A 24,256-nucleotide genomic window follows, 5' to 3' on the forward strand; every position below is an offset into this window, starting at 1 on the left:
AAATGGCGAACAGGCATATGAAAAAATGTTCAACATCACTTGTAATCAGGGAAATGCAAATCAAAACTACCATGAGATACCATCTTACACCAGTGAGAATGGCACATATTAAAAAAACTAGCAACAACAAATGCTGGCGAGGGTGTAGAGAAAAAGGAACTCTTCTGCACTGTTGGTGGGAGTGTAAACTGGTCCAACCACTGTGGAAAGCTGTGTGGAGATTTCTGGACCTACTAAACATAGAGCTTCCATAAGATCCAGCAATTCCACTCCTAGGTATTTACCCAAAGGACACAGAAACATCAATTCCAAAGAACACCTGCACTCCTATGTTTATAGCAGCACCGTTTACAATAGCTAAGCTTTGGAAACAACCCAAATGCCCAAAAATAGATGACTGGATCAAGAAGATGTGGTCCATATATACCATGGAATATTACTCAGCATTCAAAAAAGATAAACACATGCAATTTGCAGCAACATGGATGGCGCTGGAAGGGATCATGCTCAGCGAAATAAGCCAAAAAGAAAAAGAAAAATACCGGATGGTCTCACTCATAGCAGGAATCTAGAAAACTTAAATAAGGGACCAGGAAAATGAATAACTGTAAGAAAGTGAAAATCAAAATCAACAGAAAACTATGAACCAGAGACACTTTTAGGGGGGCGGGGGCGGGAGGGGAGGGATTGGGGTCAGAATGGGGGGGCTGCAATTGTATGGGGAATATAACAATAAAATTTATTATCTAAAAAAAAAAAAATCTGCTCCAGTACAACTTCGAAGGCTAGAGCAACCTGCGTGCACTCTCTCAAGAAGTCACTCCAAGAACTTAGGGATACGTTCAGTCTGCGCATTGCTTATGGCACACACCTTTCCTCTACTCCACCGCCCGCCCACTCTCTCCTGGGCCGAGGCGTGGCCCGGGGCTCAGCCCCCGTAGCTCCGCCCCGGGCGCGCGGCTCAGCCGGCGGGGAACTACAGTTCCCAGAAGGCCCTGCGAGTCCGGCAGGGAAGCGGCAGCGGCGGCAGGAAGGGCGCGAGCGGAGGTGTTGGCGGGCGCCCCTTCTGTAGTCGGTCCGGCAGCGGCCAGCCAGTGGGCGGAGGACGCCGCCCAGAACGGCCCCCGCAGCCCCAGGAGCGGGCTGGGGCGAGCGCACGTCCCCGCCCACGGGAGGGGCCTGAGGCGGGATGTAGGGCGCCGGGCGCGGAGGCCGCGGGCGCGGTGGGGCAGCACGGAGGGCGCCCGGAGGATGGAGAGAGCGATGGAGCAGCTCAACCGCCTGACGCGCTCTCTGCGCCGCGCGCGCACTGTGGAGCTGCCCGACGGTGAGCGGGACCCGGGGGCTGGCGGCCCCGGGGGTGGCCCGCGGGGGTGGCCCGCGGGGGTGGGGGCGGGGCTCGGGCCGGGGCTCGGTCTGGTGGGTAACTAACCCCAAACTGAGCAAACGCCTGCTCTTACTTTCTTAAACCGGGAGGGGGGGCCTGGCCGCAACCCCTGGCTGCAGCTTCAGCCCAGGCAGGTGGGGGTCAGTTTGCGGGAGGGGCTTGGCCAGTGAGTCCTGCTGCTGGAACAATCAGATCAGACCGAATCCTTTAGGGGTCTGGGTGGAGGGGCAGAAGTATTGGCGCGGGGGGGGGGGGGGAGAGGGGGGGCGGAGACCCAGCTTCAAGAAAACATTAGAGTTGTGGGCCATGTTATGTTTGTTGTTAACTGGGACTGGAAAGATGCTCCCCAAATAGTATTGTTTACTTTAAGCTTTCGAAATGTAGAACATTATTGTAATTTGACAATAAACAGGTAGAGAAGAGGTGTCACATAGCAAACATGTACTCTTAAAGTACTGGGGGCATAGATAATGTATGCATATATATGTGTGTGTTTATGTGTAAACATGCACTTTAATATGCATGTCTTCCTTTATTCTTCATCTGTTCATCAGAAGTGGGAGGGGGTGGGGAGTTTCTACAAGGCATGGTCCCTGCTTCAGGAATTTTAGTTCAGTGTGTCAGGGTTCCTTCAGGACAGGTGAAACACAGGTGATAAACAAGGTGTGATAAACAAGGTTTTGTTTTCAGTTTTAGTAACTCAGACTTCTTAACAATGGCAGTGTGTAATGGTGGTGGAGGCTCCCTCCCTCTAGGGCTATTTTTTTTTTTTTTTTAGAGGCATGTTTTTTTTTTATTTATTCATTTATTTGTCTGTTTGTTTTGTTTATACATGCACTGGGTACAGTCAGAAGCGCGGGAGGGTGAGAGAATTCATCAGAGCCAGAGCAGGGAGCAGAACAGGCAGAGGGACCGAAGTACACTGCTGAGGGGAGCAGCGGGCGGCAGGAGAGGTCTGCACGCCATGTGGGACCCTCCTCCGGTGGCCGGGGAGCAGCCGGGGATTGAACCGGCACTGCAGAGGCTGCGGGCAGCTTCGCAACCCAGCGCTCAACCACTGCGCCACAGGGGAGGCCCCCCTCGAGGGCTATTGGTTCTGTATGCCCAAGTGACAGAAAGATTAGAAGGGAATTATAGGGTGGAGAATTTTGTTTTTTATTTATTTTTAAATTTTTTTAAAGATATATTTATTTTTTATACAAGAATCAGGGTACAGGCCAAATGCGCGGGAGGGTGAGAGGATTCACCAGAGACAGAGCAGGGAACAGAACCGGCAGACTGACGAAATGCACTGCGGGGAGCAGCGGGTGAGACAAGAGAGGTCTCCCTCTCCATGTGGAATTCTCCCTGGCGGAATGGGATCAAACCCGCGCTGCAGAGGCTCGGACAGCTTCAAAGTGCGGCACTCAACCACCTGGCCACCAGGGAGGCCCTGAATTTTGTTTTTTAAAATATACCTAATGATTGTAGAACTTTATAGGGATACATGTAACAAATGCTGAATCTAATTTTTGTTTCGTAATAGATTGTTAGGAGAGCAGCATTATACTTCTTTAAGTCTTAGTCTGCCTCTGTAGATGCTACTTTAGGATTAGTAGGTAGAAGAATTATAAATCTAATTTTGTGAACATTTTTAAGGCTCTTTGAGTATCCACTTATTCTTTTATATTCTTACATACTGTTTGGAAAGTGTCACCAACAAACTTGCGAGTCTGAAATCTAGGGTCATTGCAAATAAAACTTATGCTCATGTTCCTTGGTAAAAGTGACGTCTTGTTTACATTTGTTTTTCTTTGTGAATTTGCTTATCTTTACCTTTGTCCCTAATTTCGGATGAATCCTTGAATTCTTTCAGTTTGGCTTTTTCATGTGTATTTGTAGAACATTCTAATAATAAAATTGTAGATTATTTTGCTAGCATTTGAAGGTCTGAACAGAAGTTCTGAGATCTCTGAATTTAGGAAATACTCAGATATTCTGTCTGTTTAGAATTCAGAAATTAATAAGCATCTATTTGTGGGTCTCCATGGTGGTGCAGGGGATTAAAGTCTCAGCACTATCAAGCTATCGCCAGCCACTGTGGCATGAGTTCAGGCCCTAGCCAGGGAGCTACCCACATGGCACAGCAGACCTCTCCTGTCTCACCTGCTCTTCTCAGCAGTGTATATATGTAGATCTGCCTGTTCTCCCCACTCTGTCCCTAGTTAAACCTCTCACCCCCACACCTCTGGCTTGTACCACCGTTCTTCTATGTAAAAATAAATAAAATCTTAAAAAAAAAAGCATATAATTGTAACAAACTACTTAAGGTTAGAAAGCTTTTATTCTAAAATTTACTTTGTTTCATAGGATTAAACTGCACATTACTTGAGTTAGTTAATTGAATGCTGAGAGGACACATTTATGTGTTCTTGGGTTATGAAAATCTAAGTATTAATTACTAAGTTATGGTGTGCAGGTTGTGAGTCAAGCTAGGCAGGGTTAACAGGAATTCCCTTGGGGAAAGGAAAAGAAGGGAAAGAAGTTAAATTGGTATATGGATTCTCAGTGAACTTTAAAAAAAGTGGATTTATACTCTCATATAGAAAAAAATAGCTTTAAACTACTGCATTCACAGCGAAATAGTTTAACAGAATAATGGAACTTGATTTTAGCATATGTTTGAAAGGTGATTAGAATTAAGTATCAGTTTTTAAAACAATGCTCTCATTTAAATGTTTGAGGAAAAATTGCACATAATATAATGAATCTGAGCTCCTTAAGATTTGCCTTTTAGTTGTTGAGTGCTGAAACTTTATTAATAAAAATGACATAGCTGATATAGTGAGAGATTTAAGCTTCTTATCTCTGAAAACTTTATTTAAATACCTAGTGCAAGGCCTTTCCGGTGGTGCAGGAGGTTGAGCACTGCACTGTGAAGCTGTCCACAGCCTCTGCAGCGCAGGTTCAATCCCCACCTGCTGGTGAGAATCCCACATGGTGAAGCAGACTTCTGTCTCGCCTGCTGCTCCCCTTAGCAGTATATTCAGTCAGTCTGCCTGTTCTGTTCCCCGCTCTGTCTCTGGTGAATCCTCTCACCCTCCCACACCTCTGGCCTGTACCCTGGTTCTTGTATAAATAAATAAATCTTAAAAAAAAAAATACCTAGTGCTCAGGTTTTTTCATGAGTGCACAGGAAGTACCCAACAACAAATTTTATTCTCTTTTTTCTTATTGTATTATTTTCCTGGATAGTCTCCTTCCAGCATATGGTTATATTTATTTCTTCATACTTTTAACATATGTGAGCTATATTTTTGTAAGTTTAGTATGACTTTAAAAGTAAGATCTACACCTAAGTTTTATCTAACTAAACATTTTATAGTTATCATTAAAGCCCATGAAAACCATATAGTGATCACTTAAAATTAGTGTTATCTGATTTATAGTCACAAATACGGGAATTTCCTGTTTATGACTTTGTTTATTGTGTACTGACTTAATTGAGATTGTCATAGTTCAGAAATTCAAATTTTAACTGGGTGTGTATTATATGAGACATGATGAAAGTTGCCAGGCCAAGGGAGGTTTAGTGTAATATTTTTCAGCTCCTAGTGCTGACTCACTGGTAGTTTATGAGAACAATTTAGTGATTAAAATAGAAGACTATAAAACAAACTAGGGTGTATTGCACATACTAAAAATAAGTGTTACAGACCTTTTGGTTGCTGTATATGGTGTGTTTTTATAAGCTTTTCGTTGGAGGACTCTGGAATCAGCCAAATTTTAATTCCAGTTTAATCACTTAATGCTGCCCTCTTCCAGCTTGAACTTAGCCTCCTGCTTCATTTTTCTCATTTGTGAAGTGTGGGATATTAGCAATACTTCCTTCATAAAGTCGTTTGAAGGGAAAAAGAGATGATGCATGGGTAATATTTAGAATAGTTCCTTTGTGAATGGTTTAAAGCATCTTGACTATCGTTAATAGAATCCTTTGGTATTTTTTTTAAGATTTATTTATTTTTGTACAAGAACTGGGGTACAGGCCAGAGACACGGGAGGGTGAGAGGATTCACCAGAGACAATGGGGAGCAGAACAGGCAGACGGACCAAAATACACTGCTGAGGGGAGCAGCAGGCGAGACAGGAGAGGTCTGCCGTGCCATGTGGGTTTCTCCCTGGCTGGCCGGAACCGAACCCGCGCTGCAGAGGCTGCAGACAGCTTCACAGCGCTGTGCTCAACCTGCTGCGCCACCAGGGAGGCCCTCCTTTGGTGTTATTTTAGTAGTGAAAGAATAGTTGCATCTGAATACAGAACTTTGGAATGTTGACTAGGATTAAATTGCTTTTCATGCATGTACTCAAAAATAGTAAAATTATGAACAAATTGTGAGAAATAGTAATAACTTTTCTCTAAATACTTCAGTATATATTTCTAAATATATAAAATACATCCCTTCATATGTAATTACATACGGTTATGAGAGCTAACACAATGAACACCAATTTCTGTCATCAAATACCCAGTCCATGTTCAGTTTTCCCCTCTCAGATATCATAGTACAGATATCAAAACTAAGGAATTAACATTGGCATAGTATTTCCTGGATTACAGATCTTGTGGAATTTCATGTTTTTCCTCTAATGTCTTTTTTAAAATTTTAGGATGTTAGCTAGAATACCACATTGTGTTTAGTTGTCTTGTTTCCTCAGGCTCCCTAAAATTGTGGTAGTTCTTCATTCTTGCCATGTTTTTAATAATTTTGAGAATTTTCTTGTAGGAGGTCTGCACACGTATTTGGTGAAATTCTCTTTAATTTGTATTTCTTTGATGTTGTCTCATAAGTAGATCGAAGTTGTACATTTTTGTCAAGAATACCACAAAAATGATGTACCCTTCTCATTGGATTATATCAGGGACTACTTAGTATTTGTGTGTATTATTTCTGATGATAATAGTCTTTATTATTTGATTAAAGTGGTATATGCTGGGTTCACTGTAAATTTATGATTTTTGCTTTGCTGTTAATCAGTTTTTGGGGAAGATACTTTGATACTATGCAAATTCTTTCTCCCCAAACTTTAGCTCATTAATTTTAGCATTGGTAATAAATTTTTAAGAGCTAATTTGGAGTTGTCAGGGTTACTTCTGTGTAAATAACTTTTTGAAAAACATAACCCTCTAAAATTCATTGAATTGAGAAATAAATGACATTACTATTACTGGTAATTCATAAAAGAAAATTCAAATACCATCTGGGATTACATGAGTATAATATGGCATCATAGATGTTGTTGACTTTAAACCTTTTCTTTTGGATCTTGTTTCTATGAATTTATTCTATAAAAGATATAAGTAAGAATAATGTTTTAATGCTGTTTCATAAAAGTTTTAATAATTTCTTTTGTGATATTGGCAAGAAACATGTACTCTATGTATAATAATTTGAAATTATTTTAGCATACATATTTAATATACATCTAAATTTAACATTCTCCCAAACTGTATGTAAATATGATAACACTTGAAGTTTACAGACGTCTCTTTGGAAGTAAAAGAAATTTCAGTTGTTACAGCTACAAAAAAATACTAGGTCTCTAATTTTCCTTTCAAATCCAGAAGCTAAGCACTTTTGTGGCTATGAAGATGAGATAACCAGTAGAGAGAATAAGAAATTCTGTAGTATTGCAAATTTTACAAAACCTCTGGAATTCTATTTTATCATAAACCTCTTTCTACCCTCCTCGATTTTTATGTGGAGTTAAGAAAACTAGTTGTAAGAATCACTTCTTGAAAAACATAGGAGATAAAGTTTTTTTTTTAATTTTTTTTTTTTAACTCAGATAATGAAACTGCTGTTTATACATTAATGCCAATGGTTATGGCGGATCAACACAGGTAAGTGCCTATTTCACAAACTTATAATTTTGGAGAAGTTTAAACTTAACTAAATGTGTGTACACACACCCACACACACGTGCGCGCACACACAGAGCTTGGACATAGATGTTATCCAGACTTAAGTTATATAACTTCTAATTTTTGGTCTGTGAAATAAGAAACAAGATTTTCCATACTCTGCAACAACTGTAAAGTTCTACGGTGAGAGATTTTCAAAGTGAATAATCAGATATTAATAAGTATTTGAGTGGTCACTGACAGAAAAAAACATTGTGGTGGTTTGTGGTGGTTTCTGTTAGAGGTCACTAATCTTTTTTTTTTTTAATATTTATTTATTTATACAAACACTGGGTACAGTCAGAAGCGTGGGAGGGTGAGAGAATTCACCAGAGCCAGAGGGGAGAACAGAGCAGGCAGACTGATGAAGTATACTGCTGAGGGGAGCAGTGGACGTGGCAGGAGAGGTCTGTGCGCCATGTGGGACCCTCGCCGGGCGGCCAGGAATTGAACCAGTGCTGCAGAGGCTGCAGCAGCTTTCGCGGCCCAGCGCTCAACCGCTGCACCACCAGGGGAGGCCCCGAGGTCACTAATCTTTATAGCAAAAAGTTATAGAAGGTTAGGGCTGAAGGGCAACTTATTTCCCTACTTTGATATTCTTCTATAGGGCACAATGAGGTACAGTTATGTGGCTGTGTGATAAAGTGTTTATACTAGTACAGGACAGATAATTCGGCTGTTGTATAATAAAAAGAAAGTAAAACAGGTTTAAATATAAATTATTTTGTTGCTTTAAACTTTCTGGCTCATATAATTAAAACATGTTTTTGTTTGATTTTCCTATTTGGTCAAAATTAATATAGTCTCAGCTTTCTGTAATGGATATAGCCTGTCTTTTTCTTTTTGTTTCTTAAGAATCTCGGGGGAAGTTGAAGTTAATTTGATCAATTAGGTCCTCTCAGAGCAGGTGATAGCACTTTAGAGTGGCAGATGAGGAAATCTTCAGTATCAGTTGATTGATTAGGGCAGTTGGGTTTTGAACATCCAACATCCAACATCCATCCTACTGTACTGAGAGACTATTGTCTTGTTTTTGGTTGATGTGGTACAGAATCTCTTGAATTATTGGTAAGAGTCACTGAAATATTAACTTGAGTTATGTTTATAAGATTTTTTTTAACATACTGATTTTTAATTTTCCTTTGATGTAGGTCTGTTTCTGAACTACTATCAAATTCAAAATTTGATGTCAATTATGCATTTGGACGTGTGAAAAGAAGTTTGCTTCACATTGCGGCAAAGTAAGACTAAAGATATTTTAGATTGAATTCTGATATAGCGTTTTGATTGGTAAGCTTTGAATCGTATTGACTCATAGCTGATATAGAAAGTTAACAGTTAAGCTAAGTGGTTCTTTATCCTACTTAGCAGGTAGTATGCTATGCTTGGCTTCTTTCTCTGCATAAATTGGATTCAAGTCTCATATTCTAGCTTGTTCTAGATCAGATTAGAGGAGGTTAAGCATGGGGATTGTCTTAAGAGAGTATGTTCACCAAAATTTAATATTAGACTTTATATGTTATCTGCTTGTGAAGTCACTGCCTTAACATTTTTATCCACAATTTTCTGGTGTATTATTAATCAGTAAGTTGATATCTGGCCTCTTTTTAGGATCGAAGTAGCTGTATGAATCTTTCATAATAAATTTGATTTCTGGAAGGCCAGAAAGTTGCGAGTATTAGTTTCTATTATGTTCTTTTTTTTTTTTTTTTTAAGTTTTTTATTTTTTAAATTTTTACTTACTTATTTTTATTACTTTTACATAGAAGGTCTGGGGTGTAGGCCAGCGGTGCAGGGGTGAGAGAATTCACCAGAGACAGGGGGGGAGCAGAACAGGCAGATTTACTGAAATACACTGCTAAGAGGAGCAGCAGATGAGAGAGGAGAGGTCTGTTGTGCTGTACGTGTGTTAGCTCTCTGGCCGGGGATTGAACTCAGGCCTTAGCGGTGATAGCGCTGAGACTTAACCCCTAGGCTATCAGGGAGACTCCAAGTTTCTATTATTACTAATACTTAATAGCTATATCCATAGAACATACCATCTTAAAAGTAGAGATATTTACTGTTTGCAACAGAAGTTATATCAAATTATAGGTTAACATGGACCTCAAAGGTTGGATTCTGTATCCAACCTTAGGAAAAATTTTTACCTTATGAGGATTAAAGTGAAACCAAAAGATAGGAACCATAGTGATGGCGAGGTTGGACAGGAACAAGACATGCCCTTTGATCCTATCCATTGTGTTTGATTTCCTGATTTAGCATATGAATCAGTTTGTCTCCTGTTCTAGTTAGGTAACACTGTGCTGATTAAGTAATTGTTTTTATAATCATTGACTACATGAGGTATGTTGTAGGGTGTCATACCTCAGGTCTTAAAAGTTAATCTTCATAACTCAAAATAAGTCTTTCTTTGTTTTTTAATTAAGCTATGTTAGCTATGGCTATTTGTTGACTGTATCTGAACTTTTAAACTATTGTTTTAGTTGTGGATCGGTTGAATGCTTGGTTCTGCTGTTAAAGAAAGGAGCAAATCCTAACTATCAAGATATTTCAGGCTGTACACCCCTTCATTTGGCAGCTAGAAATGGGTAAATATTTTATTTCCTTAAGTAAATTAAATTGTATTATTCTGACTAACAGTATTTCAGGTATCCTTGATTTGAGGATTTCCATTCTCCACATTTACTTTGGAGATAGGCTTTAATGTCATTATATTCAATTCCAGATAACTATCATGTTTAATAACTTATTTACTAATATTTTTCTTGAGAGTATTTAGAGTTCATTTTTACTTAAAATGACATTTTATTTTGTGAAAAGTATAATTTTTATTTGTTGGTTTTGGTGTCCATTTTTCCTGCTCATCCTTTGCCATATTTCACTTGAAGACTTATTTTTCAAATTGCTTACTAGGTGATTTTATTAATAGGCTTAACTTATTTTAATTAATTTAATCTTAACAGTAAATATACGCAGTTATTTTTGATTATTCGAGAATGAGCTACTTTTTAGCTAAACTTTCTAGCTAAGGGTAGCTTATTCCTTTTAGTGTCGATACTATTTTTCATTTTAATTGTGACAAAAAGTTTTCTGTTTGTTTACTAAATTACTTAGGATTTTTTTATGAAATAACATTTTTTCCCATTGTAAAAGTAATATTTTGAAAATGTGAATATATCTTTGCGTTTTCCTGATAACGGGTCATCATTATGAATATTATTATGTTGGTGTGTGCTGTTTTAAACCTACTCTACTTTTTATGGGTTTCACCTATTTTTCAAGAGTTTCGGTTGTTGTGTCTCTGTGTCTGATTCCACCACTATTTTTCACTTCTTAAAATTCTCTTGGACTGAAAAACCAGACCAAAATGCTTAGAATTGTTTCAAATGAAATAAGTAGTTTCTGATTTAGGTTTGAGGAAATAACATGTATAAACATTTTGGACTGCTATAAAATTTTTCTATGAAAGTATATTCCTGGGCCTCCCCGGTGGCGCAGCGGTGTTGCGAAGCTGCCCGCAGCCTCTGTGGCGCCGGTTCGATCCCCGGCTGCTCCCCGGCCACGGCGCGCAGACCTTTCCTGCCGCCCACTGCTCCCCTCAGCAGTGTACTTCGGTCCTTCTGCCTGCTCTGCTCCCCGCTCTGGCTCTGGTGAATTCTCTCACCCTCCCGCGCTTCTGACTGTACCCAGTGCATGTATAAACAAAACAAATAAACAAACAAATAAATAAATAAATAAAATGCCTCTATTAAAAAAAAAAAAAAAAGAAAGTATATTCCTATGTGTCTCTTCTTTTGGTTACTCTTGAGGATTCACCAGGGACAGATTGGGGAGCAGATCAGGCGTATCTACTGAAATATACTGCTGAGGGGAACAGTGGGTGAGGCAGGAGAAGTCTGTTGTGCCATGTGGGTTGCTCCTGGCTGGCCTGGGGGATCAAACTTGGCTGCAGTGGCTGGCGATAGCTTGATAGTGCTGTCTTTAACCCCTGGGCCACCAGGGAGGCCTTTTTTGTTTACTCTTCATAGTATTTTGTTTTTCAGTTGGAACTGGGATTCTAGATTGTTGAGGTGGCTGCCCAAGTGAGATGGGTATGAGACTAAAATTATCCAACCTTAGGAAAAATTTTTACTGTATGAGGATTAAAGTGAAACCAAAAGATAGGAACCATAGTGATGGCTAGGTTGGACAGGAACAAGACATAGCCCTTTGATCCTATCCATTGTGTTTGATTTCCTGATTTAGCATATGAATCAGTTTGTCTCCTGTTCTAGTTAGGTAACACTGTGCTGATTAAGTAATTGTTTTTATAATTGGCTATATTAGGTATGTTTTAGGGTGTCACACCTCAGGTATGTTGTAGGGTGTTACACCTCAGGTCTAAAGAGTTAATCTTCGTTTCCTTGCTGAACTGATCTCAGGTCTAGATACAGTACCCTAGATATTGGTAGGATACTGGCCGATCTCTTTGAAAATATTACATATAGAAAAAGTTCTCAGTACTCTCTCTCAACAACTGTAAGTGAAAGGATAGAACAGTGTGTGTATAGCAGTGATAAAGTATGTCTGCATTGTGGTGGGAGACTAACTTACTTAGAAGACCATTACCTTCCCCATCCCCACCTTCCATCCCAATTTTGCTGAAGTCAATTGACAAATATAGTTGTAAGAGGTTTAAAGTGTACATTGTGATGATTTCATATATCTTACACATTGTGGAAGAATTCCTCCCATTAACATCACTTGTGTGTGAGAAAACATTCAAGTTGGAGACTACTACATTTAAAGATAAAGAAATATGCTAGCTATTATGTGATTTATATGGCAAGTCAGTGAGGAAAAAAGGAATAAGAAGGGTTTATTCCCTGTTTTCTAATTTGTATGCCTTTATTTTCTATAAAGATTACTATTGATATTCAATACTTAAATATTTTGGGTTTTATTATTTTTTGATGGCTGCCTTGTACAACTTAGAGGTGCGCAATGAATGTAAGCTAAGTGACAAAAGTATTTGTTATTTCTGTTGCTGCTGCTATTTTAGAAATAGCTTTTTACTAAAATTCTTTGAGTTCAAATTTGTCTAGATTGAGCAGAACTCATAGGGAATTCTGATTCTTTTGCTATTCTGTTTTTTTGGGGTAGTCTTTTGTTTTGTTCCGTTAACTATCACTGTCTGGGGGTTAGTGGATTTCTCTTTATCTGCTTTCGCATTTCTCTCTTCACACATTAGTGCACTACTAAATTGCCCTCCTTTCCTGTAGAAGCCTCATTAAGCTAACACAGAGCTCTTGGATGACTGGTCCATGTGTCATTTCGGTTACCATAAACTTTCTATAATTGCAATATCTGGGCAGGAAAATAGTCGCTTCCTATATAGGAGGATCCAGCATTGCTTATGATTGTATGGAGAATGTTAAATGAGAAAACTTTATAATTCCTGTGTATCTTTAAGTTGCCTTTGAAACATGATTCTTCCTTTGTTTTTTATACTAGATTGTGAACTCATACAGAGCCCATGTTTTAGTTTAATATTTTATCAGCAGTTCTTAGCAAAATAGCTGCTCACTTAGTGAGTTGTTACTATTTTGGTTCTAAAAAGCAACAATGATGATTTTTAAGTAAGAAAAAGAGAATATATTTTTGTCATATTGCCTTATACCTTTTGCAATTCATTTTTGGATGGGGGAGCATTATTGATTGCTGCTTTTCTTCAACAGTCCCTAACATAAGTACTTTTTTGGGGACTCTTTCCCTGATGCATTCTGAGTGTGTTTTTGAGTAATAGATCAGTAACCCATGACAGGTTTCTAACAGGTTTTAGAAAGCCAGCATTTTGAGTACACACTCACACACAGAGAAATACATATTTTAAACAATGTATTTACTTTACTAAAAGTGGCCTGTTTTCTCATGATCATTGAAAATTCATTTCCTAAGGTTTTCAAAACAATGTGTTAGATGAAGAAACTTCGTAAATGTTTTATTTTTTAAGTTTACTCAGCTTTATTTTCTTTCCTTTTATCTGATGCTGATTTTATTTATTTATTTTTTAAATGTATTCAAGTCCTTTGTCACCTTTTTTTTTTAAAGATTTATTTATTTATTTATACAAGCACTGGGCACAGTCAGAAGCGTGGGAGGGTGAGAGAATTCACCAGAGCCAGAGGGGAGAGCAGAGCAGGCAGACTGACGAAGTACACTGCTGAGGGGAGCAGCAGGTGGCAGGAGAGGTCTGTGCACCATGTGGGACCCTCGCCTGGTGGCCAACCGGCACTGCAGAGGCTGCGGGCAGCTTTGCAGCCCAGTGCTCAACCGCTGCGCCACCAGGGGAGGCCCCCTGATGCTGATTTTAAATGACATTTAAGTTTGACATAAGTCAAAGCAAGAAAAGTAATTTGTTACTTCTCTTTTCTTTTAAAAAAGGTTTATTCAGTCAATAGGAGTTTCAGCTATTGACTGTTTACATACTTATGAATTTGTATACATATGCGATTGAATATTAATAAAATTTTATTAGGCATACCCAGCTATGCCTAGTACTGATGGTTAAAGAAATATGATATAGTCCATGACATGAAGAAGTGTGATCCAATTGAGTAAATAATAATGTATACACAGTATAAGAATTTTGTATTTTATTTCAAATGTTGTAGTGTTTGTTTATATACTGCAGCTAATACTGCTATTAAGTCATATTGAATGTAGTTAGTAACTCAGTAAAATAATTGTCATTTGTTTATATTTGTAGTGCCAGTTATCTGAGATAGTCTCTTTCTTTTCAGACAGAAGAAATGCATGAGTAAATTATTAGAATACAGTGCTGATGTCAACATTTGTAATAATGAAGGCCTTACAGCGGTAAGTGCTGAGACTTTTGTCTGAGATTTAAAAATTGTTTTTTACATAGAGCTTCCATATGATCCAGCAATTCCACTCCTAGGTATTTACCCAAAGGACACAGAAACATCAATTCCAAAGAACACCTGCACCCCTATGTTTATAGCAGCACTATTTACAATAGCTAAGCTTTGGAAACAGCCCAAATGCCCAAAAATAGATGACTGGATCAAGAAGATGTGGTACATATATACCATGGAATATTACTCAGCATTCAAAAAAGATAAACACATGCAATTTGCAGCAACATGGATGGCGCTGGAAGGGATCATGCTCAGCGAAATAAGCCAAAAAGAAAAAGAAAAATACCGGATGGTCTCACTCATAGCAGGAATCTAGAAAACTTAAATAAGGGACCAGAAAAATGAATAACTATAAGAAAGCGAAAATCAAAATCAACAAAAAACTATGAACCAGAGACACTTTTTGGGGGGTGAGGGGCAGGAGGGGAGGGATTGGGGTCAGAATGGGGGGGTTGCAATTGTATGGGGAATATAAAAATAAAATTTATTATTTAAAAAAAAATAAAATAAGAGAGAAAATAAATAAATACTCTATGAACTTTGAAAAAAAAATAAAAATTGTTTTTAAGAAAATAATATTGAAGGTGATCATAATGCAGAGTAAAGTGCAAGTGTTTCTGCCAGTTGCTTTTTATAGAAATTAAGAAGATGAAGGATGATTTGAGAGCTAGTTTACGTTAGTTCTTCCTTCTTTTTACATTTATCACTTTCAAGGGACTTCTTTCAAGAGCACCTCTGTCAAGATTGTGTTGTGTTCATTATATGTGAGGCATTTTTCATTTTATTTTTTAAAATTTTTAATATTACATTGTAGGAAAATTGAATGGCTAGGAAGAAAGGAAAAAACGGTGGCAGTGGGAAAGATCACACACCTATCTATCTTTTCCCTGCACTCAGAGACAGTCACTATTAATCACTCTCTCCTTTTAGGCTTACTATTGTCTTACTTAAACTACTATCTTTATCCATTTTGCTATATCATGTTCTATTCAAAAATATATATTAATGTATGTTAGTATATGTTACTATATTTTTGAAAAGATATTAGAGGGAAGTGATGTGAGATACATATGAAGAGACTTGAAATTCAAAATTTTAGTCAAATTCCTTACCTTAATGTAGCATTATTTGTTTCAGAAATAGAGCTAAGATAGAATTATGTGACTATTGGAAATCTTTTTGAAGTCATTACAGTAATGTGCCTTCCTATATTCAAGGTGATAGATGGTAGAAATCCTTTCACAGTGTATATCAAATCATCACATTATACACTTTAAATATCTTGCAGTTTTGATGATTATATTTCAATAAAGCTGAACTTTTTTAAATCCTTACTTTGATAGTATTTTTATTAGTTTCAAGTAATTTTTAGTAACTTGAAACTACACTAACTAGTTACTAACTACACTCAATATGACTTATTTTTAATAACTTGAAACTACCATCCCAGTTTTCAAGGCCTTTTCCGATTAAAAATTTGGGGGGAGGGAGGTGCATTAAAATTAAGTCTTCCCAAAGGTTTGAATTATTCTGTGACTGTCTTTTTTTTTTTAAATATTTTATTTATTTATGCATAGAAGAACTGTGGTGTAGGCCAGAGGATCCGGGGGTGAGAGGATTCACCAGAAACAGAGTGGGGAACAGAACAGGGAGACTGACTGAAATACACTGCTGAAAGGAGCAGCAGGTGAGATAGGAGAGGTCTGCCTCGCCATGTGGGTAGCTCCCTGGCCAGCTGGGGATCAAACTCATGCTGCAGAGGCTGTGGATAGCTTCATAGTGCTGTTCTTACCCCCTTGCACCACCAGGGAGGCCCCCAGTTTGCTTTTATAAACTTTTAACACAACCTTTTGTATTATAAGAATTAAAATTTTTTTTTTTAAGATTTATTTATTTATACAAGAACTGGGGTACAGATCAGAGGTGCGGGAGGGTGAGAGGATTCACCAGAGACAGAGCGGGGAGCAGAACAGGCAGATGGGCTGACAACACTGCTGAGGGAAGCAGTGGGTGAGACAGGAGAGGTCTGCCAGGCCATGTGGGTATCTCCCTGGCTGGCCGGGAATCGAACATGCGTTGCAGAGGCTGCAGACAGCTTCACAAGGCTGCGCTCAACCTGCTGCGCCACCAGTGAGGCCCAAGAGTTTTAAAATTTTGATGAACTCTCTTTAATCAGTTTTTCCTTTAATGGATTGTACTTTTGGTGTCAAGTTTAGGGATTCTTTACCTAATTCCAGATCCTGAAAAAAATTTTTTTTTCCCCCCAAAAAAGTTTACATCTAAGTCTGTGATCTGTTTTCATAATATTTATTTGGTAATATTTATATTAGATGAGATGCTTAAGTTGAGGTTCATATTTTTATCTGTGAATTTCAAATACTGTTTGTTAAAAAAAACTCCTTTCTGCATGAATCGGCTTTGCATATTTCTCAAAATTCAGCTGGGCATTTTTATATGGACTTTTTTCTGGGTACTCAATTCTGTTACTCTGATCTATGTGTCTGTCCTTTTTCTTTTCTTTTTTTTTTTTTTTTTTAAATATTTATACAAGCACTGGGTATAGTCAGAAGCGCGGGAGGGTGAGAGAATTCACCAGAGCCAGAGCGGGGAGCAGAGCAGGCAGAAGGACCGAAGCACACTGCTGAGGGGAGCAGCGGGCGGCAGGAGAGATCTGCGCGCCATGTGGGACCCTCCTCTGGGTGGCCGGGGATCGAACCGGCGCTGCAGAGGCTGCGGGCAGCTTCGCAACCCAGCGCTCAACCGCTGCGCCACCGGGGAGGCCCTGTGTCTGTCCTTTTTCTAAGTACCATGCTGTCCTGATTATTGTAGGTATAGAAGCCTTGATATCAAGTAATTTCTTTCTTTTTCTTTTTTCCTTTTTTTTAAAGATTTATTTATTTATTTGTTTGTTTGTTTATTTATTTATTTATGCAAGCACTGGGTACAGTCAGAAGTGCGGGAGGGTGAGAGAATTCACCAGAGCCAGAGCGGGGAACATAACAGGCAGACTGATGAAATATACTGCTGAGGGGAGCAGTGGGTGCGCCAGGAGAGGTCTGTTGCGCCATGTGGGACCCTCAGAGGCGGCTGGGGATCTAACCGGTGCTGGAGAGGCTTCTTAGCCCAGCGCTCAACTGCTGCGCCACCAGGGGAGGCCCTTCTTTATTTTTCTTTGTGAAGATTGTGTTAACTATTCTGGTTTCTTTGCCTTGACATAGAAATTTTAGAGTGAACTTGTCTTTGACAAAAAAACCGTGCTGAAATTTTATTGAAACTGCCTTAAAACTCTAGATTAATTTGGGGGAGAATTGGAATCTTTCTTATGTTGATTGAGTTTTCTAATCTATAAATACAGTACTCTCTCCAATTATGTTGATCTTTGATTCCTCTTATATTCATTTTGTACTCTTCAGCATACAGATCTTCTAAAAGTTTTAAGTGAACACTAAATATTTTGTTTTCTTTGGAGCATTTGTAAATAGTATTATGTTTTTGATTTTTTGTTTCTGTATGTTCACTCATAGTGTGTAGAAATGTGATTGCTTTTTGTGTGTTGTTATATGCCTTTATTAGTTCCAGTTTTTTAGGTTTTTCTTTTGTAGGTTCCTTGGGATTTTCTACATGGACAATCAATATAATCTGCAAATAGAGGTAGATTTGTCTCTTCTTTTTTAATCTGTATGCCTTCTATTTTTGTTTCTTGCCTTGTTTTTTTTTTTTTAAAGATTTATTTATTTATGTATACAAGAGCTGAGGTACAGGCCAGAGATGTGGGGGGTGAGAGGATCCACCAGAGACAGAGTGGGGAACAGAACAGGCAGACTGACCAGAACACACTGCTGAGGGGAGCAGCAGGCGAGACAGGAGAGGTCTGCTGCGCCATGTGGGTTTCTCCCTGACAGGCCGGGATCAAACTCATTCTGCAGAGGCTGTGGATTGCCTCATAGTATGGTGCTTAACCCCTTGCCCACTAGGGAGGCCCTGTTTCTTGCCTTGTTGCAGTTTAAGACAATTAAAATAAGTTTTCTAAATAATTCATGACCAAACTTTCCCTGAACTTTGTAAATAGTCTTATAGTATGTATTGTATTGGTTGACTTTCAGGCCTGCTTAACAGTTGTAACAGTTGTCTGGACTCACTCTCTCATCATACTAGAGATTCCTTTTGTCTCTCTCACTTTTTTCTTACATAGGTTGTATTTCTGTTACTACTGACAACTACTTTATCACTTTGCTAGAGCTCATTCTCAACTAGTTAACTAAGAAAGGCTGCATGGAAAATAAATTTATTTGACACTTTGCAAGACTGGATGTTATTTGAGTCTTTGAGTCTGTCTGGTTTCATAATTGAAGATTCCACTTCTCCCCAAATTAATCTACAGTTGGTATAAAATTCTAGGCTGTACATTATTTATCCCTTACAGTTTTAGAAGCATTGGTTTATTTCTTCTATCTTTCAGTTTGGAAATGTGCTGCCATTTTAATTCTTGATTCTTTCTATGAAACTCATTTTTTCTCTCTAGAAACATATACAATCCAGTTTGCCCTTAGAGTTCTTTAATTTCATGATTATGTGTCTTCGTCTGGATTAATTTTATCCATTTGGGTAGGTAATAGGGATGTTTTGTCAATCTTGAAACTCATGTAAATATGATGTCCTGAGCAATTTTCATAAATTATTTCTTTTATGATTTCTACTCCTCTGTTTTCTTCTTTTTGAATTCCTGTTATTTGAATATTGGCCCTCTTTGGCTAGCTTTTTAATTTTCTTTTGTCTTATTTATCCATTTGTCTTTTTTGTGCTTTCTGGGATATCACCTCAATATTATCTTCTAAATCTGAGTTTACATGTCTCAGTCACATTATTATTTCCAAGTCGGGGTTTTTTTTATGCCACTGTCCCTTTTAAGAAATAGTATCCTATTCTGGTTTCAAGCATGTGGTCAGTATGCTCTCTCTCTCAGAGTACTAAATATAGTATTTTCCTTTGAATATGGTATTTTCATGAATATGGTTCTTTCCATTTTTGCTTTCTTTCCTTTTTTTCTTTTGTTTTTTTTTCCCAATTAGAGGCATCTCTCAATTGTTTAGTGGAACAAGGAAAAGCTTTTGGAAAGCTCTGAATGAATGAGGTTTGTTAACAGTGGTCAGCTTCACTGTTGGGTGATGTGGTTGGGCCTGTCCCTTCAGCATTGTTTCTAATGTCAGTTTCTTTAGGTATTTACCCTTGAGTTGATCAGATTGCTCAAATTTCTTCCCACTGCCACGAAGATATTATCATTCTGGATTGTGGTTAGAGGAGATTGCTTTAGAATCTCAGTATTCAGTGTAAACTTGATTTGTCTTCCTTTTCAGTATGATATTCTTGCTTTGGTGTGCCTGTATCTCCTATCTGGAGACTGTTCTCAAGCCTCTTGTATTCTGTAAGATTGGGGAATGGCAGTTACTAACTTTGCAGAGTTGAAGAGGAATGGGGATTTAAGGGTCTGAACCTTATTAAATAAACATCTAACTGGTCTGTTTTTAGTTCTGTCTTCACCCCTACTTCAATAGATGCAGGGTGCTTCCTCCTGATTCATGAAACTTTTGGGAGTTCTGTGCTCTAAATCACCTTTCTTGGCTTTTTTTTTTTTTATTACTGGTTTTGGTTTCAGGTTTTTTTTCCTGACAAGTCAAACAGAAACTTCTAAGCTCCCCAAAATTGGTTGCTATTGTGGTATTTTTTTTAGTCTTATTTTTATTATATGTATTTTTAAAAATTATGTTTATTGAGGTAAAGTTGGTTTATATTGATGCTTTGGGGGGGTTGTAGTTTTAAACCTCTATAAAGATATATTTTCACACCATGCCCACCACTAGTGCCCCATTAATCCTCCATGGTGTTCCATTAGGGCATCCCCTCCTCCACTCCTGCCCACCAACCTCCCCTTCTGGTTTTTAAAAATCTCAGTGGGTCTGTACTTTAAGAAAAAACATTGTTTACTCTGGTTTCAGTGGTGTTTGTAGAAGCAGGTGTTCAAGCTGCCATTATAAAACAGAAATTTCATTATATATATTTAATGGGGAAAAATATCAAATGAAAAATGCACTGAAACTTTACTACACAATTTTAGCCTCGTCTTTGATGGTAGATTTACATGTGTTTGATATTTTTTTATCCTCTCCATGTAATTTATTATTTATATAAAATAGCTGTGTTACTTGTGAAATGTAGGCGTAAAGAAAATGGTAACTTCTGTGTTATTTTTCAACTTATGTTTGCTTTCGGGGAAGGAAAAAATATCCAATACCTTTTCTTTAGAGACAAACTATGTATAGATTCCAGTGTCATCTAAGAAGCTGACTATTTGGTAATTCTAAATCTTGGGTACTTAACTTTTATAAACCATGAAGGGTTTGATTTTGAAATACATGGTAGTATAACTGGCATCATATTTTTTTTTTTAAGATTTATTTATTTATTTATACAAGCACTGGGTACAGTCCGAAGCGTGGGAGGGTGAGAGAATTCACCCCCGAGCCAGAGCGAGGAACAGAATAGGCAGACGGAGGAAGTACACTGCTGAGGGGAACAGCGGGCGACAGGAGAGGTCTGCGCACCATGTGGGACCCTCGCCTGGTGGCCGGGGATCGAGCGGGTGCTGCAGAGGCTGTGGGCAGCTTCGCAACCCAGCACTCAACTGCTGTGTCACCGGGGAGGCCTGTATTTTTTTTTTAAAGATTTTATTTTTATTTATGTATACAAGAACTGGGGTATAGGCCAGAGGTGGGGTTGGGGGGCGTGAGAGGATTCGCCAGAGATAGAGTGGGAACAGAACAGGAGGATTGACTGAAATACACTGATGAGGGGAGCAGCAGGTGAGACAGGAGAGATCTACTGGGGATCGAACTCATGCTGCAGATTGCTTCATAGGTTACATCTTAATCCCTTGTGCCACCAGGGAGGCTCCTAACCTGCATCTTAATGCATTTTTTTTTTTTTACCAAATATGGAAACATAGGAAAAAAGTTGATGGGTTTAAATTTAAATTTTAATCTTTAGTTTGCATATCATGCTTACTGCAGTTGAGAAGTTTTAGCATTATTTATCTGATATTTTTATATGAAACACTTGAGATAGTAATGATAAGTAACTAAATGACTGCACAGATACACTGGCTGGCTGTGAATGGGCGGACAGAACTACTCCATGATCTTGTGCAACATGTCAGTGATGTCGATGTTGAGGATGCGATGGGGCAGACAGCACTGCATGTGGCCTGCCAGAATGGTCACAAAACGGTAAATTTCTCATGATGACTTTAAATTATGCTGCATGTGTTTATTTATTATAACTTTGAATTCATGAAAAGTTTTTCACTGCGTAATTTGGAACAAAATATCATACCAAAATATTAACATTTTCTCTATCATGTGACTTCTTGTAAATGATGGAAAGAATGGAAAGAATGGAAAGTAGTGCTATTAAATCTTAAAATATTTTAATTTGGATTTCAATTTTATTTTTGATTCATAGATTTTAATAGCTGAATATATTAAATTATAAATGTAATTGTTCATATATAATTTCAACGAGTATATTCTGCTCTCAGTTTCATCAGGTGTAACTCAGTTTTTTTTAACATTAAGCCTCAGTTGTTGGAATTTGTGAAGAAAGTGAGTACTGTCTTGCCTGAAATAGATTAACTTGGATTATCATAGTTTTCTATTCAAATATGATGCCTGTTCTAAACTGAAAGTTGTTACAGAAGGGTTCAAAGTCTCAGTAGATGCACAGGTTGCTTGAGAAGACCTATATAAACCAGTCATTGGTAAACGAATTGGCTATTTTCCTTAGGGCATAATTTACTTATGCATTTCTGTTTAGTTATGCCATCAGAATTATCACTAATAAAAAATAAAACAAAGGTACTTTTGTTTGGCCTTTTAGAAAATGATAATGCTACAACTCAGATTTTTACTTCTAGTTTAAATATTGAAATCTTTATTCCTTTTTATTTTGACCAGTGTTGTTTTCAGAGTTAATATTGATAAAGTAGAACTGAATTTCTTTGTAATTTAGCAGTGTATTGGGCGCAGGTGGTCTTGGTTAATCACTGCCTTCAATTAAATGACTTCTGAGATTGACCTAGACATTAGCTTTGTACATTAGTTTTCCACATAGGATGTGATTTTTAATCACTTGAAAAGTCATGAAATCTGTTGAAAATACGTTGCTTCTCTTCAAGAATCTCTTGAAGACCATATGAAAAATCTCCTTTCAGTGCTTTTCTTTCTAGAGTACTTCCCCAGTTTTTACTTCTGTGAGGAGGAAGACCTTCATTCTAGATTACTTAGAATAGGAGAATAGTTTTTTTTTTTTTTTTAAAGTAGGGAGGGTTGGGCTGGAAATTTGAAATTTTGAATTTTTTTAAAAGCATATATTGGTGACCTAATTTAAGCATATAAAGTGAGTTCATTGTAATTTAAAAATTATGTGTGCTGCATTAACATGAAAAATACAGGTAATCAGCTATCAGTCACAGATATTTACATTGTTATATTTTCACATTTCAATTTACTAAGTTTTAAACTGGTGAGCTTAATTTTTGCAAGTAAGCAAGAAACCATAAAAATTTTAAAACAAGAAATTATGATTATTTATAAACCACAGTTACGTTTTCTGACTTTATGGTTTATGGACACTGGGCAGCTTTTACAATGTAGTGGGTTAGGGTTTTGGATTGAATCCAGATCTGTCACAGAGAATCAGATTTGCCTTTCTGGATAGCAGTAATTACCAGTTAGCAAACAATAGAGTTTTTAATTTCTTTTGTCCTTTTGTTCTCCTTTTCTACTAGAACATAAGCTTCATGAGAACATAAATTCTTGTTAATTTTGTTTGTTGCTATAACTCGAGCAGATAAAATAATTGCTAAGATATCATAGACATTGATATTTTTGTTGAAAAATGGAGTAGTCAAATGCAGTATCATTTTGGCCAGTTTTTTCCTGCCATTTTCGTTCCATATCTGAATGTTTGTCACTTTTTTCTTTTAGACCTTTATATAAAGTGTATATTGATAGTACTGATTTTTATAAAAGGTAGTATCTTATTTCTATCTATTGCTGAAAAAATCTCTGTTTTTGAGAATGCTTAGAGATTTTAGTAGTTGGATCTGAAGTTTATTATCTGGTTATGTTTTATCCTTCTATGTAATTTAAAATCCTCAAGTAGTATTGTTTCTTCAAGAGTTTTTGTGTGTTCACTTTAACTTAATAATTAGTCTCCTCCATCTGAGTTTTACTAGTTTCAATTTATTTTGTTATTTTATGCTTTGTATACATAATAGATAGTTTCACATGTATTGGAATTTTTTTTTAAGATGCTGTGATTCAGATTATCTGTGACCTTCTTGCTCTTTCTCCCATTATGTCATTTAATCACTAATTGACTGAATTTTCTTCCTTTTCCAGAATGTTTTGCAAAATGCAATTAGCAAACCTTTTTTTTTTAAATTAAAGGTTGATTACTTTTGACTCATTTCATTGTTGCAATGTTCTTTTCTATTCTTCACATTCAAATTCCTTTATCTATATATTTTTTTATCCTTACTCGGAAGGAAAGGGCTTTTGTCCCTGTCTTCAGGTGGTATTTTTTCTATAAGGGAAGCTATTGAAAGCTTTTAAGGATAAGTAGTATTAGTTACATATTTTTGGAATCCTCAACTGAAATTTTGCTAAAACAAAAGCAGATTTGAACAGAAGAGAAAATGCTGTAGTGATCTGTTTTTATTTCCTTATGTGTTTTTATTTAGTCTGAATTTTTAATGTCTTTGTAGAATATTTCCTATGTATAAGGATATAACAGCATGGCAATACATGTCGTATGTCATATTTTCTTGATAATGATGACAAAATTTTGTCTCACCATCTTGTTGAGAGGAACAGTAGAGGAAAGTTAGTCTAAGGCTACATTATTTTTATACTGTTAACTCTATAGTACAATAAAAACACTGGAGTACTATAA

The 24,256-nt window shown here is 37.4% G+C and overlaps 1 protein-coding gene across 5 annotated transcripts in view; it reads left to right on the forward strand.

The window, feature by feature from the left end:
- Window positions 1-1,251: 1,251 nt before the first annotated feature.
- Window positions 1,252-24,256, forward strand: part of HACE1 (HECT domain and ankyrin repeat containing E3 ubiquitin protein ligase 1) — a gene marked incomplete at both ends in the record, with an annotated part of 68,742 nt that continues 45,737 nt past the window's right edge. The window contains 6 exons of one of the 5 annotated variants that reach the window (XM_084228205.1): window positions 1,252-1,327; window positions 7,211-7,265; window positions 8,477-8,566; window positions 9,812-9,916; window positions 14,111-14,186; window positions 21,397-21,528. In XM_084228205.1, the coding sequence (XP_084084331.1) occupies window positions 1,252-1,327; window positions 7,211-7,265; window positions 8,477-8,566; window positions 9,812-9,916; window positions 14,111-14,186; window positions 21,397-21,528 (534 nt within the window). Of the gene's footprint in view, window positions 1,328-7,210; window positions 7,266-8,476; window positions 8,567-9,811; window positions 9,917-14,110; window positions 14,187-21,396; window positions 21,529-24,256 lie in introns of those variants that run through there. The other 4 variants (XM_084228206.1, XM_084228207.1, XM_084228209.1 and 1 more) reach the window with 4 other exon arrangements.

This window comes from Talpa europaea (assembly GCF_964194135.1).
Source record: "Talpa europaea genome assembly, chromosome: 2".
Lineage (NCBI taxonomy): Eukaryota > Metazoa > Chordata > Mammalia > Eulipotyphla > Talpidae > Talpa > Talpa europaea.